Source organism: Callionymus lyra, chromosome 8 (genome assembly GCF_982586985.1).
Source record: "Callionymus lyra chromosome 8, fCalLyr1.hap1.1, whole genome shotgun sequence".
Classification (NCBI taxonomy): Eukaryota; Metazoa; Chordata; class Actinopteri; order Syngnathiformes; family Callionymidae; genus Callionymus; species Callionymus lyra.
The window spans coordinates 15,411,129-15,428,272 of record NC_141825.1 but is presented as its reverse complement, the minus strand read 5'-3'; the positions used below and the strand labels follow the sequence as shown (position 1 = coordinate 15,428,272).

Genomic DNA, 17,144 nt, shown 5'->3' with positions numbered 1-17,144 from the left:
TTGTTAAATTGTGGTCTTAAATTAAAGTTAATCGTGTTCAGGGAATCATCCTCCACTTTTACTTTCAGCCAGATCTTTGCTCAGTGACATGGACATCGTCAAACATGCGAGTTTCTCTCTCCCATCTTTTGTTATCTGCGACGAGGCAACAGCTGACACCGTTTGCTCGGCTTCCTCTTGCGAGCCGCCGTGGGACGGCTGGGGCCAGCTGCGACTCTCTTGCCTCCAAACGTCAACACATTTAGCAAAGACACGTACAACCGCTCGCTCCGATCAACCCGAGTCAACGCGCCGTCAACTCAATCATCAAAGAGATTCCCTGAAGAAGACGACCGCGGTACAGTTGCCATGTGAAATATCCACTTATTGTTTTATTTGCACAGAAAATGAAGGGGTTTGGGGGGGGGAGGTTAGAGAAATTCTCTGCAGCCTTATAGTTCCTCAGATTTAAACGGGTGAACAATCGATGACAGCGAGCTTGCGGAGGGGGGGGGGGGACACGACAACCTCCGTCCACCCCTCAAACATCTATTGTGAGGTCACACACAAGCAGAAATGTAAAAACCGATCTCTCTCGCGCTCCACCTGGAGCTCCTATAAACATACATTAAGGCACATAGCCGTAATCGAAACATCACCATGTGCTGTGCCCGAGGGCACAAAAACATCAGCTACCACTTCCCCTTAAATAATTCAACATGTGTTCATCAAACTGTCTGATGGGCAACTGGAACTCCTGCTACGTTGCTGTTGTGCTAGCTTGACTGTCAATGTGCTACTTTCTACCATCCACCTCACAATCTGCCCTAAATCGCTCAGAAAACGTAATAATAATAATAATGATTACATAGTTTATTTTATTGCTTTGTCTTAATCAGGACCACTCATATAAACCAGTGCCTTTGGATTATTAACATTAATAATGATTTGTATTCCTTTTATTTTAATCTGCTGTCTGTGATGTAACTTAAAGAAACAGTGTCTTGGTAAAAACGTTTACAGAATAGACTTTTGTTTAAAAAAAAAGAAAGAAGATAATATATATTAGTTTCTAAATGGGACTTTCCAACAAATTAGAACAAAGAAAACCCCAACATTTATAATTGAATTATCCTTAAAAAATGCATCATGTTATTCACCACATTTAAACATTTTGGATCACTTTATATATATATATATATATATATATATATACATAAAAATGTTATAGACTGTTTTTTTCCTTCTCTTTTTATTCATCCCTTACATGAGGTAAACCTTCATTCCGGAGCATTGTAAACACATATTGACAGAACAGTCATATTTTTCGTAAACGTCAACAAATCAAGTGTAATTTTAATTTGAATAAACGCTAAAATGTTACGGGTCTTGTGACTTGAATCGCTTATGTTTGATGAACACATGTTTGAATCTATGGCCACTTCCATAAAGGGATTTAATGATTAGCAATAGAAAAAAAAGAAAAAAGAAGAACATTTGTATCAAAAAACACATTTTCCAGTAAAACGCTTCACAGATCAAAGATGCAGGACACACCTATCAAGATGTGAAAGGGTTAATTCCTAAAACTAAAAATACTATTGTGCCACCGTGATGAGCGGGATGGGTCGTCATGTACAAGAACCGTCCTTTTCTGTTCCAAACATCTCAGTTCTGCGTTGTGCTGTTTGAACCATCGGTCATAGTATTTACAAATGTACAGGTAAGACAATAGAAATGCAAACATTGGTTATTACAATGAGATCTACAAAAAGAATAAAAACTCTGTGGGGTATTGCAGGTGAGGCGAGCAGAGCCACGTATGTGCGTCCACAGCGAGGGGTCGTCGCCCTCCTAACCTTGATCAAGCCAGTCATGTCTATTTACATCATAACAAAGCTATCAAAAAACAAAGGCTCCAAAAAAGTCTCTCCTAAAAACATTTTTTTTTTTGTTCTTTTGATTCTCTACTTACAACAATGTTCCAAGTATTTACATCACTAGAAAATAATTTAATTATAGTTACACACTTTCTACATTTGTAAACGATACGGTTTCTAGTCCACAAGGAGAGTGTTTGTGGGAGCAGGAAGGAAGGGGGGGGCGCTGACGGTGATCGGGGGTAACAGTCGCGGGAGCAGGACTGGTTGTGCTCACAGGGAAGAGGTGGTGGAGTCAACGACCTCTCGCCCGTTGCACACGGTGGGGACGAAGTGAGCACTGACAGAAGCTGGAATACAGAAGAAAAAATAAGAATATTTCACGTGTATATCTCACAAAAACATGAAAAATAATCCCAGTATAATCAATCCCTTTCCATGTACTGCTATATTTGAACTACAGACTAGTGATGTGTTGATGAGGCTTCATGAAACAGCTGATGAGGTATCATGATACAGTGTCTTCATTATGAAAGGCCAATAGATGGCGCTCTAAGTTTAAAAAAGTGATGCCACTAGTACATAAGAGACAATTTTTATAAAACTGTTTTAGGTGAATTATAATGACACAAACTTACAAAAACAAAACAAATCAAGCAAACCCACTTGCTCTGGACAAAACATACACTAAAATCCAGAAATCTACACTAAAATATACCATGACATCACACACATTTACACACTCCTTCACTAATATATGTTGGTCCTGTCCTGCCACAAAAACACAAAACACCCACACTAACACACACTACCCTAAAACCACATTAGTTCAGGCTCACACACACAAACCTCTTAAAAAATATCATGATAAATGGAAGTGCTAGACACATATACTAAAACACATTAATCTTTACACAAACAAGTAGAGTGACTGAGCTAGGCACAATAAACCACCCTAAGCAAACGCACACCAAAACACAATCTTCTAAACCTACACGTATACAAGCTAACATGTGTACACAACCCTTGAAAACCCACACCAGATAGTATGTAGCTATTTAGCTAACTATCTAAATGGAGATCCAGAATGCTAGACACCTACACTTAATGGCAAACACTCACCTACACAAACACACAAATCTTTAATACATAATCGGCCAAATAGGAGGAAAAAAAATCAAAAACACAATTGCGCACACCTACGCCAAGGAGAATCACAAACACTTAAACACAAACTAGATGTCATCCCTGTAACACACCAAAAATATACACACTCCAGGCATTCAAGCCCACTTTCAAAAAACATAGACACAACAAAATACATATACACACACCAGGGATTTTATCCCAAAAAACACATACACAAAGACCAAGGATTTTAGTACAGTTTTAAAAACATCAGTGCAACAAAATACATACACACACACCAGGGATTTTAACACACTTTCATAGACATCAACACAACAAAACACATACACACACCAGGGATTTTAACACACTTTCATAGACATCAACACAACAAAATACATACACACACACCAGGGATTTTAGCACACTTTCATAGACATCAACACAACAAAATACATACACACACCAAGAATTTCAGCACACTGTCATAAAGTTGAACACAACGAAATGCAAACACACACTCCAAGGATTTTATCACACCTTTAAAAACATCAACACACCAAAACACACACCAGACATTCTAGCACACTTTGAAAGACATCAACACACCAAAACACACACCAGACATTCTAGCACACTTTCAAAAACATCAACACACCAAAACACACACCAGACATTCTAGCACACTTTGAAAAACATCAACACACCAAAACACACACCAGACATTCTAGCACACTTTCAAAAACATCAACACACCAAAACACACACCAGACATTCTAGCACACTTTGAAAAACATCAACACACCAAAACATAAAAATGCAAATACACACAATACACCCACACATTTTTATTTAATAACAGATTGATGATGTGACTATATGGCAAAAAAAGGAAAAGTTACACAATATTATTGTTAAAAAGTGAACCCAAACAGAACAAACACTTCCAGGCGACATTATTTTCCGTGTATTTCAAACGCACCATGAGAAGCGTACGTAGTCGCCGCCCCGCTGACGCTGAATCGGTTCAGGTTCAGACGATGACTCGTCACGTTCTTCTGCGGCTGGAACATGATGATGTGAACTTTCGGAGCAAACATGCACCCCAACACTACGAAGCCACTCAGGCTGACGGAGATGCACATCGTCGTGGTTTGAACCTGCAGAGAGAGAAAGAATTACAAATATAGATAATATAGATATATATTTGAAGCCAATTTATGTTGTTTAATTGCATTTTCGACAAGAAATATAAACTCTGTAAAAAACAACAACACTGGTTAAGCCAGAATAACAAGAGTTTTGGTTACACGGAAGTAGCATCTTGGTAAGTGACGTTAGCATGTAGCCAGTTGCTAACAGCAGAAGCTAATAGCATTAGCAACACATATAATGTTTTGCTACAAATTCTGTAATTGAACAGGTTCATATTCCGCTCAGGTCGTTGTTATTATTTATTTTTATTAAGTATTGTTCAACAACATTTTCATGGACTTTTAGTTACATATGGTGATAGAAGTTTAAGTTCTTTAATTGTACAATCGCCAACTACACTTGTAAATTAAATGGCCAACCTCAAATCAATGTCATACACTTCTGGATCAATAGGTAGTTTTTTTTACATATGTTGATCATTTGGTCAAGTTGGGGAGAAATTCAAGTCACATAGTATCGCAATATATAATGAGATATAAAATATTTTGAAAATTACAAATAAATTCAAAACAATTTGAATGAAAACAACAATTATTTTTTTTTGGAAGCCGAAATGCTTCAAATTGTGTGGGTGTTGTTTTTTTGCTGGCCATAGTTACTCTATTTGCCTGTGCAATCTGAATCTGAAATGCCACAGTGACATACGGATGTTATATTTGACTTCCAACATGGCTAATAAAGCCAGGTTTTAAAAAAAAAACAAAATAAAATATTTATTAATAAATTAAGTATCAATTTAATATTGGAGGTAAAATAGGGATTTATTTTCACACCTATTGTCAATTTCCTCTTCATGTGCTCATTTAACCCGTCCATAAACTTCATGTTCGTCACCCTCTTCTTCTTTTAGTATATATTTTAGTGAGTATTGTTTTGATTGTTTAAGTGCTTTGTGACCCTGGTCTGGAAAAGCGCTATAGAAATACAAAATGACTTACTTACTTACTTTTATCTGGTTACCTGATTTCTAATGTCTCCACTTCACAAATCAGCACAAACAAGATCAAAAACTACAAATAAATCTGACTTTTGGTCTACAAGAGTGATTAAAATAGTAACTACAGTGAAGTCAGTTTTGATAACGATTTTCCTCTAATAGAAAAAAGGTGAAAACAGCAGAAACGTGCAATCTCGGTGTGAATCATCTTAGTCAGAAAAAGTCTTCCCAGAAATGAGGGGCAGGAAAAAAAGAGCGAGAGTGTGTTTCGTTCTCATTTCTTATTTTGGGATCAAACGCGTAGTCCTGGAGTCAGCACTCTCCTCTCAGACCCTTTGATACGGTTCCTCCCATGTGGTGTGTGTACGTGGAAGATTTGTATGGATCAGGTAAACACTCGCTCCCTTTTCGCCGGCAAATCTGGACATGTGTCAGCGTTTTGACAGAGTCTGGCTCTTTTGTCGTCGCAGCACTGCGGAGCTGGGATGTTTGCCAGCCAGATTAGGAAGTAGCAGCAGTACCTGCGCTCATTGTGACCCGGGCGAGTCCCCCGGGGGGCTCATAATGAACTAATTATATCAGCTCAGAAATGAGCTAAAAGTGCTTTTATTGAGCTGCGTTTTGAATGTATCGGTACCGATAAAATACCCTGTAGTCGCTGGAGGTGACGTAGAAGATGGGCAGGAAGGCCAGCCAGATGATGCAGGTCGTGTACATCGTGAACCCGATGAACTTCGCCTCGTTGAAGTTCTCCGGGCACTTCCTGGTCTTGAAGGCATATCTGCAGAGGAGACATCTGATCAGAACTCTCAACTCAACTTTAAGTTCAAATCCAACTAATAAAAGTTGATGGAAGTTTGCTCGATGGGAAGCTGTGTAGAACTTTCAAGGTTATTTTGTGAGTCATTTATTAAACACATCCTAAATAATTATACGGCCTGACAATACTCTCAAATCATATTTTGAATCATATTTGAAGTTATAGTCTTACTTCAACTGTATAGTGTCTTGAGATAACTTTGTTATGATAAGACACTTTAAATAAAATTGAATTGAATTGAAATCCTCCAAACTTCATTTAATTAATAACTGACATATTTTGTGTTTTTACCTTTAGTGTAAACTTACAATAAATAGCTTCCTCTGTTCAATAATCATAGGATTTTAATTACTAGTTAAATGACTGTACATCATATATTTACTAGATCTTTCCCTTCCGTACAAATATCATTTTTTTTTTAATTATTGCATGATCAACATTGAACGAAATGCTGTAAAAAATGAATTGGGATATGTAAATGGTGTTTTTAAATAACATGCTACTTTGTGTTTCTTTTTTTTTGTTGCATGAAAGCTACTTACACCTTTTACATGATAGACATTTTATGATAACATATTTGTTTTGGATGTTTGCAGGTCTATATTTGATATTCAGGTGGTGGGTCTCCGGCAGTTGTCTTGCGTGGAGACAGACAGTATTTTGACCTCGATCACTCACTCTGTCTCTCTCCTTTGGATTGCTTGTTCTTCCTTGCTTGTTTATTGACAAGGTTTTGTAATTAAAATAGCGGACCGCGATATCTTTCTTTATATTTTCATAAACTTCAAGAAACCGAGGACTGTGTTTCGAGTTTATAGGGGATAAAGGAAGACAAGGGAGGAGAGTGTCTTAAGGCTTAAAGCTTCTCATAAACGGAACCTTTGCTTCAATTCATCCAACAAATACCTCTGCCTAGGAGGTCATGTTATCTTATTTTGTTTGTTCTTTGAAAGTATTTGTGAAAAATAATTGATATTCCCTTTGTTAACATTTTTTATTTTATTCAATTTATTTGTAATTTGTATTTGTTTTATTTCTAATGTTAAAATGAGGAAGGAAATCAAAGAATGCTGTGTGTTGTACACTGCGATCTAAATTCTAATTAAAATAAATTTAAATTAAAAAAAAATACATGCTTCATTTTTGGAATTTTAATTTGATTCAGGTAGGTTTTTAGGGTTCCTTCTTTTGTTTGGTTACTACTTGCTTTTCCCGATCAGTTAGTTAAAGTGTGAATAGCTGGAAAAAAAGGAAAGTAAAATACAGTTTATAATCAATTTATTTAAATATAAGCCCGGTTGTGGTGGTACAACAATATCTACACAGTATTCTCATGGTAAAAATGGCATGAGTTCAATATATTTCTTGAAAGTTGTGTCAATGATTTATAAATAGATAGATAGAACTGTACTGATCCCTCTGGAGGTCTCCTTTGGGAAATTGTTTAAATTCAAGTTAAATCAAAATATAAAGTTTAAATATAGGTACTGTTTCCATATATACTGTACATACATATGAAATGAGATCCTTGTGGCACCATTCCAGTGCTTTTTTCTAGCGGCATACACGGTGGTCATAGTCAGGCATGTTCACTCACAGAGTACACAGGATGACCAGCAGCACGTCGTATCCCAGTGACAGCAACATGCTGGAGTCTCGCACGTTGCACTTGAGAATGACCGTCTGCCGTCGCTCCGGCAGCGTGAACCGCCTCGTCCCGGGGACCTCCAGCAGCAGCCACACGGACACCATCACCAACTGTACTGAGATCAGACTCAGACAGATGAACACCTGAAGAACAGGAGGGTCATTTGTTGTCCGTCCGAATGAGTGATGCCGAGGGCGAGGACGCCCCGTGCTCCCCGATCGCTCACCTGAGAAGACGGGCTAATGAAGCGTGGCCTCACCGCGCCCGCTCCGTCTTTCACCCCGTTGAATATTCTGGCGATCCGGTTGGTCTTGGTGAGGAGGGCGGAGTAGCAGACAGCGAAGGATGTGCCGAGGCCGAGGCGGCGCAGGGCGCAGATGGCGGGAGACGGTTTGGCCAGGAACAGGAAAGTCATGGCGTAGGACATGAAGACCCCCAGAAGCAGGATGTAGCACAGCTCTCTGCCGGACGCCTTCACCACCGGCGTGTTGTTGTGTCGGATGAAGACCCAGAAGACCAGACCGGTGCACATGAACCTGAGATCGATAGAAGGGAATCAAGATCACTCAAAGCATCTCCAGACCTTGTTTTTTTTTTAAGTGACACCGAAATAAGCTTAAATCTAAAACGCTGTAATGCGACACATCTATCATGTGACTGCGTAGAATCTCCTAAATTCTGTTACGATCCTCTTTCCAAGCGCCTGCCGTGACGTCGAAAAGCATCCCTGCATTAATCCAATATTAGTCTAATAAGGTTCTAATTTTGCTAACGTGTAGTTGAAAATCTCCTGATTGCTCATTGAAATGCGTTTAAGTGCCAACAGCAATCGTAAACTCATTTATTAGATTCGGCGTGACTAATTTTGCAATCATGTTTTAAGCCTCTCCATTTTCTCCCTCTTTCGTCTAATGCTTCTCACAAGATTATTACCGACTCCCCTTGAAAAGCCACATGTGACAGTGAGCGCGGCCTCCCGAAAGTAAACAGAACAATTCAAGTCGGTGAACACGGTATCCAAATATATTTAGAAGTTCCTTGCTGATTTCATAATTCCTCAGAGAGCAGTTGCAACTGTTCCTCCCCCCCCTCACCCCCTCACCCTGGAGAGCTCAGATTAAATTTTTTTCATCCTTTGAAAAGAATGCCTCAGAGCTGAGAAATGTCAATAGACACAACAGATATTTAGACGTTTTACGGACATTTTTTAACAAACAATCACATTTTGTAAATACCATAAATATTAAGACTAATATTAATTCAGATCGGACATCATAGCTGACAGTAATAGCAGTATTAAAGTGTATAATCATGTAATGGAAGTTGTTTGATACCATTTGAAATCAAATTTTGGCCAATTCAGAATAAATTGTTGTCAGTTCAGTTGAGTTTAAAGATCATTGTAATGAGTTTTTCTTTCTTTGACTCATTGTCGTCCTTTCATTCCCTTAAAAGATTGAACGACTGAAGACTTTTCCAGCTACATAGTTAAAAAAGAAAGTGAGGGATACCCTGGACAGGTTGCCAGTCCATCATCAGGAATCAAATTCACATATGCAAAAATAACTGAGAAATCTAAAGTGTCTAATGAAACCTACACAAGCGGCGTTTTCTACAGCTTGAGTCAGAAAACCTGAATTGTCTCCAACTGTCGTGGTTAAATTAATGCCTTAGAGAGTTTTTTAATGATCAAATGTCCACTTGTTCGAACTGTGTATTCAACCTTGTAAAAATGGTAAGTACACTCAAAATTCACTCATCACACATCTAAGGTAATAATCTGTTTCTTTTTATAGATGAAAATGTATGTTCATTTTAACGTAGTGACTGGAGCTCAGTTGTTTTCATATTTATCTTCCTCCAAAAAGACAAATTTAAACACCGGAAAACCTCTAAACTGCTCGTCTGTAACGTCCATCTTATATTGAAGCCTTGAAATGAGGAATTGTTCTGAAAAAAAACCCCCAAATAAATCTGGATATTTTAAGTTTGTAATTAAAAGGTTATCAGTCTCTCACTAAAACACATTGAAAGTGTCAATGCACGCAGTGGCCTCGGCTATAAGAAAAAAAGCTTAAAATACAGACTTGTTTAATTTTTTAAGGAACAATTCATGATGTCGAGGCTTCAAAACAAGATCTACATTACAGACGAGCAGTGTGTTTGGATGTTTTGAAGTGTGTCTTTTTGGAAGAAGGCGCCTAGCAACATCTGCTAAAACAAGCTTAATTAAAACTTGTTTTATTTTTTTTACGGAACAGTTTCTCTCTTCGAGGCTTCAATAGCACCATGGAGATAGTAGTTAATTTTTGCCTATAACTCTACAAAAGAACGGATTACTCTGAAAATAATCCCAACCCAAAGGGCGAGTAAAAAAATGAGTGAAGTATCTCTTTATTAGACAAATTATCAACGATAATATTTCTATCTAAACTGGCAATAAGAAATATTCTACTGAATGAAACCCCCATGATGTGGATGTAAACCTCTGACACTGTGTGACATGATAGGCTCTGATCACTCACCCCACACAGGCGATGCTAATTGGACCGATGGCCCAGGCATCTTCCCACATAATATAGTCCTCGGGAAGCTCGTAACAGGATGTTAGGTCGTCTGTGGGCCATTGGCCCGGAGCGCAGGGCGAGCATGTGAACTCATCAGCGAGGTATTCATGAGGCTCGCAGGCGGTGCAGATCCAGCAGCAGTATTCACCTTGGAAACAGGATTACACGTCGCACAGGATGACAATTTTGAAAAAGTGTCCCAACATCGCTACGCCCGCTGTCTCCCGGGGGAGAAAAAAAAGATCGACATTGTTAAAAAACTTCCTCCTACCTGCCTGCATTTTCTTCATCTCATTGCGTTCGCAGGGGTCGCTGCACTGAGAGGTGGGCACGGCTTCTTTAGGCCAGTGGATCAGATCGTTGCTCAGACTCAGGGTCTCTGCCCACTCCCCCACAGGCATGTAGCTGTAGCGGTCGCCAGTGTGCTGATAGCTGAAGATGTTGTATCGTCCTATCCCGTCACCCTGGGAATCGAACTTCACCGCCGTTTCGGTGCCCGGGGGCGAGAAAGGGGCTGAAAAAAGGGATGAGAGATGGGGGATCCCAAAAAGAGAGAGCGATTAGTTGAGTGCAAGAGGAGATTAAAGCGAAAAACAATCAAGCTATTGATGTGTCATTGATGCTATTTTCAAAGCAGCTTTGAGGTGGAGACAATAACTCCTGCTTTTAGGCCCGTGGGTCAGAGACGGTCATAATAACAACCCTCGGTGACGTCTCGTTGTATCAATGGCCTCCCGTTCACCCCTTCGGTCGCATATATTTCCAGACACCTCTCTATATTCCGATCCAACAGAGTTTATTACCAAATGCATCATTAGCAAACTGCCGATAAAGTCATACGTGTGTGAATCCCTGGGCAGCGCTACAGCAACCCACACATAGATAGAATTAGCTCTGGGGTCTCTCATGTGAGGGAGGTACACTGCTGAAACTGCCAAATTGGTTTGTATACAAGTTGTTATGAGAGGATTACCATCTACCCCGAGGATGCAGAAATTGAGGAGATTGAAAAATTGGCAGGGAGCTAGAACCATTAAAAGCATCACAGGAAAGAAAAGAAGAACCGGGAGAAAAACAGGCACTTGTGCTGTTTGCGTGAGGACAGGCAGCGCCGGTTGTTTTGACAAAGACAAAGTGCATGTCAGTTCGACAGAGACATTTCTGCCAGTACAGTGGAGCAATCAACTCATTGCTGCTGAGACCAAGAACATGGCTGCGTATTGTGAGCCGCCTCTTCTCCTGCCAAATGATGATGTGGCCTGGGAAAGTGCGGCGGGTTCATCGTTCCCTACCAGCTATAAAAATGTGTGTTTGGTCATCAGCCCGACAGTTTCACCGGCCATTTATTTATTTATTATTAGTATTATAGTTCAATGTAAATAATGCTCAGTGGAGGATCCTATAGACAAGGGGTCCACAACTCTTTTTGACAGTGTATAATCCAAACTGACCTTCATATAAAAATCATTTTCCACTTGTTTACAGGTTTATTTTTGAGTATATGTGACTGAAACAAGCGTCTTGATGTATAAAGAGTCATTGGCTAATGTTACCTAAGAGAAAATACAACGTTTTTCAGAAATTTAATAAATTATTTTATTCTTTCTTTATTATGTCTTAATTACCGGTAATGGTTCTTGGACTGGGGATCAGGGGCCACTGCTATAGGCCATCCTAACCCCTGGCGTTTATATTTACAGTTCATTTTAATACACTGCAACAGTTTTAAAAGTTAAAGAATGGGATGACAACCAAGTCGCATCAAATGAATTAGTAAAAAAATTTGGTTATTACCAGCGATGGGTTGATGGAGTCTCACGAAACAGCGGATGAGGTATCGTGATACAGTATTTCGTATCATGTTTCGTGAGCCCTTATCAATCCATCACTAGTTATTAAAGGATGGCAGACTCATGTATCACTTTGAGTGGAGATCTTGCATATACATTTAACTGAATCAGAATCAGATTTTTTTTTATTGCCATTATCAGTGAAGGTTTCTACAATTTGGAATTGGCTTCAGTAGAGTTGTGACACATTTAAACATGAAATAAAATCATGAACATGAAAAAAAATATAGTTAAACTATTTAAAGGTTGCAGGTTGAGATATGAAGGTGTGTGTGACTTTAAGTGTAACAATCAGGAAGTGTAAAAGGGGGGTTTATACCAAACAAGACAAGCAACTAGTTTACATTTAACTAGTTAACTAGGTCACTATAGAGGCATCTTCAATTCATTTTCTGTAGTAAATGGGCTCAGACTGAAATACTGCTCTTCATCATATTATAGAGGCGAACTAACCAATCGACGCCAATCTTTTACGGTGACGTTTAAAGAGAGGAATAAATGAGAGATACATACAAATTTAAAACACAGTTCAAAATAAGGGGCCAGACAATGTTCATACCACAAGAGTCTTTCCGCTCATTGATTCTGCACCATAGAACAAGAATTTATTTCCACAATGGCAGCTAGAAAACAGTCTGTTGAAGGGCGATGTCGCACCACTGTGATCTGAGGAGGTCATACGAACGACCTGGTGAACATGTCATCAGTATTTCATTTCATCTTAACCCACTTATTGTTAATCAAGCTCTTCCACATAATATCACGGTGAGGCAGATTGGCCTCTTGTCCTTGAGTTCAACAGATGTGGGCAAATGTGCAGCTACAGCGATGTTGAAAAGCATCAGGGTAAGACATAAGAGGGGAGAACAATATTCTTGTTATAAAAGATCAGTTGAAGGAAGGATCTTATTGAAGGAGGCTGTTGCACTACGATAAAGCTCATTCTGGAAAAGCTGCTAATCTCAGAGGAAAGGGTTAGCTGAAGCATGCAGGGAACACTGCTGCATTCAAGGGGTGCAGGAACATCTGAGATCCTGAGTTGGCAATCCTCTTTTCCTGGTCCTGGTCCTGGATCCAAGATGGTTATTTTGAACTATATTTCTCCCCACAAAATAGTAATGATTGTGTAGTAGACAATCGCGAATATTGAGGACCATTGAGAACTCAAGGCCTAGTGCAAAATCAGGTCTAATTTTTTCTCCGCTTATCGTCTTAGTCTTAGACTTAGTCTGATTTTTTTTTTAAGGCATAACGATTATCACATCAAATGTTATCATTTATTTAGCTTTATTATTATTATAGATATAGAAGCTGGAACATACTTATAAAAGTAACATTTCACAAACAATCTGACAAAAAGACCCACATTTACAGAAAAACCAAAAAGAAAAAAAAAGTATAAAACAAATAAATAAAATCTGTTAAAGATGTTCAGATAAAACCACTGACTCCAAAAAAGATGGTGGGCTATCTGATGAAAGATGGGTATGTTTATGTTATTTTGTATTAACTTCCTCTTCAGTAAATGTAAGGAAGTACAAGTAATATTCTCTCTAAAATATAATACATTTAGTTTTGTTGGGTTGATGATTTGGACTGAGTTAAAATGTTTTAGTAACATTGTGTGCGGTCTTGTATTACATTATAAGTGTTCATTTTAACACCTATTTACTGCTCATGAACTCTCTTTGGCTCGAAACAACCATGTAAATCTAACATAAAGGCGCCTTAATACGGAGCCGCGGAAGTGACATGAATGTCATTTATTTATTTTGTGATACTTGTTCACGAGATATTCGTATTTCATGACATTAACATCTTGCATTATTTTGACACACTTAAGCCTAAAATAACCAGGGATATTCTCCAGTGGTGATGGTCGACTAGTTCTTTTCACCGAACACATGTTTTTGTTGTCATGTAGTTAATGTTCGTAGCTGTTTTTTTTAGTTTAGCCACTAGATGACTTCGTTCCATCTTAAAGCGTGTTCACGTCGGCATGGTAACGGGTCGTCTCGAACTAATAAAAACCCAAGAAACAACAAATAACATCACTTTGTCAAATCATGAAGCAAGAGTGGCGCAGATGGTAGAGCGGGTTGTCCTATGATCGAGAGGTCGGGGTTTGAATCCCGGCATGCTGCATGTGCAGCTGTCGTTGTGTCCTTGGGCAAGACATTCACCCACCTCGCCTGAGTGAATGTTGAGGGACAGTGAATGTGTGGTGCTGGTCAACCCCAGGGCAGCTGTGGCTACAATAGTAGTTCCTACTATGGAGTATGGAGTGAATGAATAATGTCACCTAGTGTCAAAAAAAAGCACTTTGAGTAAGATTTGATAAAGCTACTTTACTTCCTTTATGTCCAAAGTAAGAGCCATTATTATCATTGAAAGTAAGTAAGTAAGTAAGTAAGTAATCTTTATTTATATAGCGCTTTTCCAGACCAGGGTCACAAAGCGCTTTAACAATCAAAACAATATTAAAAAAAGTACATACTTTAAAGATCAAGATAATACTGAGAACAACACAGGAGTTCCAGAAAATCAAGGAAAAGCCTGAACAAATAGAAACGTCTTAAGATGTTTCTTAAAGGAGTCAGTAGATCCATCAAGCGCAAAGAGAGAGGAAGATCGTTCCAAAGCTTAGGAGCAACAGCCTGAAAAGATTTCTCTCCTCTGGTCCTGAGCCGTGTGCGTGGAACCATAAGTAGATTCTGATCCACAGACCTCAGAGCCCGAGCTGGGGTGTAAGGCTGGATCAGATCAGTGATGTAAGGAGGAGTCTGACCATGAATAGCTCTGAAAGTAAGAACCAGAATTTTAAAGTTGATCCTGAAAGAAACTGGAAGCCAGTGAAGAGTCTGTTGTCTGTGATTAAACATAATGTTTATTATTGAAGCCGAAGAAGATGGAGCTGGAATAGTTATTGAAAATTGAATGAGAATGACTTAAAGAACTGCATTCGTCGCACAGGATTACCCACAGGATCAAGCTCTGAAACAAACATTTTCCAAAAATCCACCTGAAACCAAGGCCTGTTAGTTGCTTGTCAATAAAGTGAATCACTTCCTTTACGTCCAAATAGTGTCAACGGCTTAGTTTCTCTGCTTTAAGTATCCTGATTAGGTTTCTCCTGCTCAAGAATAATACCATTTCTTGTTAAGATAGAAAGAACATCTTCATTTCCGTTCATTCCTAAATGAAAAATTCCCGCTGATAAGACGCACCCAGCCCATAATATTGACCTTTTCCTCGTGTAAATGTGGCGAGTGGTACTTCGAGAATCCGCATGATCATGAGATACGTAAAGTATCACAAGATAAAAAAAGAATTTGATTCCTGTCACCTTCAAGGCTGTAACCTGTAAAATGTATTATTATTATTATCATCATTATGTTCCACTGATGCAGTGCATGATGGGACTTGTGGCATTAGAGGTGGGAGCGGACATTCATCACCTCAATCTGTTAAACAATATTCTGCTTTAATTGCTTTCCACCACGCAAACTCGGAAGACGAAACCATTTATTTTATAGTGCAAACGTGTCTCTTCTGAGACAGTGTGTGTGTGTGTGTGGGGGGGGGGCTTTACTGACCACATTGACGCACTGAGCAGTCCATTAGTGCCATTTGTTCACGTCCATGAGTGTGTATGTGTGTGCGCGTCCACACCAAGAATGGTGTGGCAGGTAAGAGCAGACGGGGGTTGAGCTTTATGAAATCCATAAATCACAAAGACAGCAAAGCGCTTTATCTCCACCGTCTCTCTCTGTCACAGGAAATTTTATGTGTCAAGTCTTCATTGGATTCGGGGGCTAAATGTTTTTGGTGACAGCTAAATGAATATGATTCCAATAAAAAATGTGCTGATAACATCTTCAGACGGAGATTAGATATTAATCCATTATATTGCAAAGTTGGCAGATAATAAACTACTGCCTATACGGGAGCTGGGAAATGAGCGCCCCCCCGCCGCCGCCGTCCCCCCATCGTTTGCTAACACAGAAACACTTGGCCACTGGCTGATTATCATAACTGCACCTTATTAGATGCTTGCTTGTGTGTAGAAGCCTAATTAGCTGAACGCGGTAACTGTGTGTAATGTAGACTAAAGAGATAACAGATTAAGCCCACAGACCTATTTAAAAAAGGGGATGGGTTCGTCCTTGACTTTCGCTTTAACTGAGAAGAGTCTGCTCTCGGACCCATGAGACTTGTGGGTTCCTCCCAATAACCAACAACGACCTTGCTGACACGACGGAGTCTTATTAAGGAAGAGTATCAAGCTAGGTCGACAAGGCTACCGAGACCGAGTGCTGATATGGCGGGTCCAGGACCTTCAACGATGGACACTCTCTGACCAAGTGCAGTTGACGAAATGTGTGACGACTAAAATAGTGGTGAATGGCTCTTACTTATATTGTGCCAGCTCAACCATCAGGAGCAATTGGGGTGAAGCGTCTTGCTCAGGGACACAATCTTATCCGGAGCTGGGATTGGACCCGCAACCCCTCCTGCCTCAAGCCAACCATTCTATCAACTGAGCTATGACGCCGCCATGGTGAGTGAATAATGTTCATTAAACTGCTATTTTTTATTGTTAGTCATTCATAGGAATTCGTGAAACATTATTCTATGTCTCATTTGATAAATTGACATTTGATTATGAGTCAAAAAACAGTTTTACTTTACAGATGTTATTTTTCATACAACAGATTAAATCAGCTTCATCAAACCTTAATGGTCAACATATAAACTAAACAGTGTCTTTGTATTAGCCAAATTATGTAAGCCTTTTAGAGTGGCCTGTTCAACGGAAGCACAATTGTTATTTATACAGTATATATACTGTATCTATATATATATAGATATATATATATACTGTTTTTTAAAGCAAAACATATTGTATATATACATATTGTATATATAGTATATAGTATTAAGATCATATTATTATTTTATTATTTCTTTATTTGAACAGCGCACAATAAAACATTAACCCTGGATGAACAAGGAGAGATGCATTGCACCAGGTTCTAGCAAATTGCTTTTTTCCACCCGTAGTCCCTGAGCAGGTAGATGGTACATACAATTAATTAGAAACAATTTCAAAATGCATT

At 39.0% G+C, this 17,144-nt stretch overlaps 1 protein-coding gene across 1 annotated transcript in view; it reads right to left on the bottom strand.

Annotated features, from left to right (window-relative positions):
* Positions 1 to 338: 338 nt before the first annotated feature.
* Positions 339 to 17,144, bottom strand: part of grm3 (glutamate receptor, metabotropic 3) — a 49,517-nt gene continuing 32,711 nt past the window's right edge. Inside the window, exons 6-12 of the mRNA XM_087798222.1 lie at positions 10,446 to 10,688; positions 10,133 to 10,322; positions 7,834 to 8,143; positions 7,557 to 7,750; positions 5,788 to 5,920; positions 3,970 to 4,147; positions 339 to 2,209 (exon numbers count right to left, since the gene is read on the bottom strand). Coding sequence (XP_087654348.1) covers positions 2,133 to 2,209; positions 3,970 to 4,147; positions 5,788 to 5,920; positions 7,557 to 7,750; positions 7,834 to 8,143; positions 10,133 to 10,322; positions 10,446 to 10,688 — 1,325 coding nt within the window. The 3' untranslated portion in view covers positions 339 to 2,132. The remainder of the gene's footprint in view (positions 2,210 to 3,969; positions 4,148 to 5,787; positions 5,921 to 7,556; positions 7,751 to 7,833; positions 8,144 to 10,132; positions 10,323 to 10,445; positions 10,689 to 17,144) is intronic.